This window comes from Aplysia californica, unplaced genomic scaffold (genome assembly GCF_000002075.1).
Source record: "Aplysia californica isolate F4 #8 unplaced genomic scaffold, AplCal3.0 scaffold00367, whole genome shotgun sequence".
NCBI classification, from domain to species: Eukaryota; Metazoa; Mollusca; class Gastropoda; order Aplysiida; family Aplysiidae; genus Aplysia; species Aplysia californica.
This window is the reverse complement of record NW_004797637.1, coordinates 482,926-485,401: the sequence shown is the minus strand read 5'-3', so window position 1 is coordinate 485,401 and position 2,476 is coordinate 482,926. Positions and strand designations below refer to the sequence as shown.

At 40.1% G+C, this 2,476-nt stretch overlaps 1 protein-coding gene across 1 annotated transcript in view; it reads right to left on the bottom strand.

Moving 5' to 3' along the window:
• The window catches only part of LOC101858287 (digestive organ expansion factor homolog), a 34,970-nt gene extending 33,857 nt beyond the window's left edge, over positions 1-1,113 (bottom strand). The window contains exon 1 of the mRNA XM_005103306.3: positions 844-1,113. Coding sequence (XP_005103363.1) covers positions 844-980 — 137 coding nt within the window. The 5' untranslated portion in view covers positions 981-1,113. The remainder of the gene's footprint in view (positions 1-843) is intronic.
• Between the last annotated feature and the right edge of the window lie 1,363 nt (positions 1,114-2,476).

Genomic DNA, 2,476 nt, shown 5'->3' with positions numbered 1-2,476 from the left:
ACCTTTGAATGAGAGACCAACACCTCAACCAACCACTAGGCCACGAGAGCCCCCTGGTAACCAGTTAGGAACAAAACATTTCATCGAGCGTAGAATGAAACGGTTCGGACATTTTAACCAGAATACTCCAGAGACAACCAGCAGCAAACATCCGTGAATCTGGCTTCAAATCAAGAGGAAGACCAAAAAAGGCCTGGCTAGACGGGGTTATAAAAGTCCTGGAACAACTTAACCACATGCTATTAATCACTCACAGACGCCGCACACTTAGCATAGGACTGAAACCTGTGTCTCTCCTCGACATCAAAAGTATAGTCTACCAGAGGAAGGAAAAAGTTAAAAAGTAAACTGCGATAAAAATGATGACAGTGACAGGAAAAGTTTTCAAGCAATACATACAGTGGAGCTCGGATTCAACAAATAAGTCGTCGGGTCTGACCTTCAATTTCTTTGAATCAGAGTGTTCGTTATAGTTATAGGCCAATACAATTTACTAAATGTACACATGTAGCCTAAGCAAACATGAAGTTTTTGTGCAGATAATTATAGGCACTGAGCAAGAAATGCATGGTCTAATATAATGTACCGGTGCATGTATTCCACTTCCTCAATCAAAAACCGTTTGGTGTCAAATAAAAGCTTCCTATTTAATAGCAGCAACAATGAACAACAGACAACTGGAATAGATCTAGATCTAGATCTAAAATCTAGTATCTAGATCTATCTAGATCTAGATCTAGATCTAGACAGAGATATAGCCTAGATTCTAGATCTAGATCTAGATCTAGATTAGATTCTAGGCCGATAGGCCTATCCTATAAGAAGAGTGAAGAGCACACTCACGGATTATCATCAACAGGATGGAGTTCCCCGAATTCTTTTAGGTCTTTATTCTGGCGAAGCGTCAGCAAATTGTATTTCTTCCTCTTGAACTGCTTGCGACCATGGCCCGATCCTTGTCGTTTTCTGTTGAAAGGCATCTTAAACAATAACAATGTGAATGGCGAGTGTTAGCTCAGTGTCACAAATCACACACAAACACACCATGTGGCATTTCCAATGTTTACGCTCTGAGAGCTCAACGCTACTTTCAATTTCACGCTTCCGTGTTCCGCATCCCAGATTTTGTTCGTTGCCCACTAGAGAAATAAAAAACAACAACCGCAGCAACAGGTTTATGTTTCAAGTATTACTCCTCAATAATTCACCATAAAATAATTGCTTTATTAATTGATTTTGCATCACTGTATGGTGTATCGTTCATCCCTTTCTTTTAATTTTGTACATTGCAATACAGGTATCATTTCAGAGATGCCACTTCCAAATTTAAATGCCCTATGCGATAGAATCCACTGTGGCCTAGCCAGAGAAATTTTATGTTCGCCGACACAACCCCTATAAAATCAATACATTAATAACATGCCTAAACTCCTCGAAAGTTGCCGTAAGAACATGGTCCATCTGCTTTTACCGTGCATCATGAATACATGTATTTTTTGTTTTCTTTGCTAAATTTGCGTGCCATAATGAGAACCGCGCCGTCTACAAACAGAAATACGCCCAAAAAGTACGCGGATTGGGGTAAACACAAGGAGTTTAGAACTTTTAATCTCCTTGGGTAAACATGAAAATAGAGAGGAGGGGCTCTCGTGGTCGAGAGGTTATGCGGTGTTCTCCTCTCATCCAACAGGTCCCTGTTTTGAATCCGGACAGCGACGTTAAAAAAAATTTTTTTCTAAAATGTTCTCCTTTCACCTCCATTCTTGCTCTTTAATCTTCTGTCGTCTGCTTTCGTTTCTATGTATCTGCCCCCCCCCCCCTTACCTCGTATGCCCTATAGATGCCCCCTCCACTTGGTTCCCGACTCTTTCTGCAGTCTTTCTACTGCTACTTCTAGGCTCAATTCTTACTGCTGTTCTTATTGTAGGTAAAATCTAACGCCTAACCTTCTCATCTCGAATAAGCGCGAAAAATCACGGAGGTCTTTGTGCAAATTACGCACATTAAAGTTAAAGATCTCTGGGAGGTCCAAAGTCAGTAAAAGAGTAGGCTTCGACCGCCACCCGAACAAAATTCTAAATGTCCTACCAACTGAAAGTGTTTAATGTATGTGGTGTCCCGCGCGCTCATGACTTTAGATCAATGCAGTTATCTGCCCAGCATATACTATTGAATCATAAGTTTATCAAAAGTGGTTTTCGACCGGTACAACGATCAGATATAATATATTGGAACAACAAAGTTCCTGCTCTCACGTACCGTGGTTAAAACATCCGATTCTCTGAAAAAAGAAGATCGAATTTTTTTGTCTCTTTCCCTTCACGTCACACAAGCGTACAACGTTTTGAGATTGGTGTTGGTTTTGTAGATTTTAATACGCTATCAAATCAAAATATTATTATATTACAATAGTAAAACTGAATTGTTCCTTAGTAAAAATGCACTCTAAAGTCTCTGTATGGTTCTGCAACTGCCC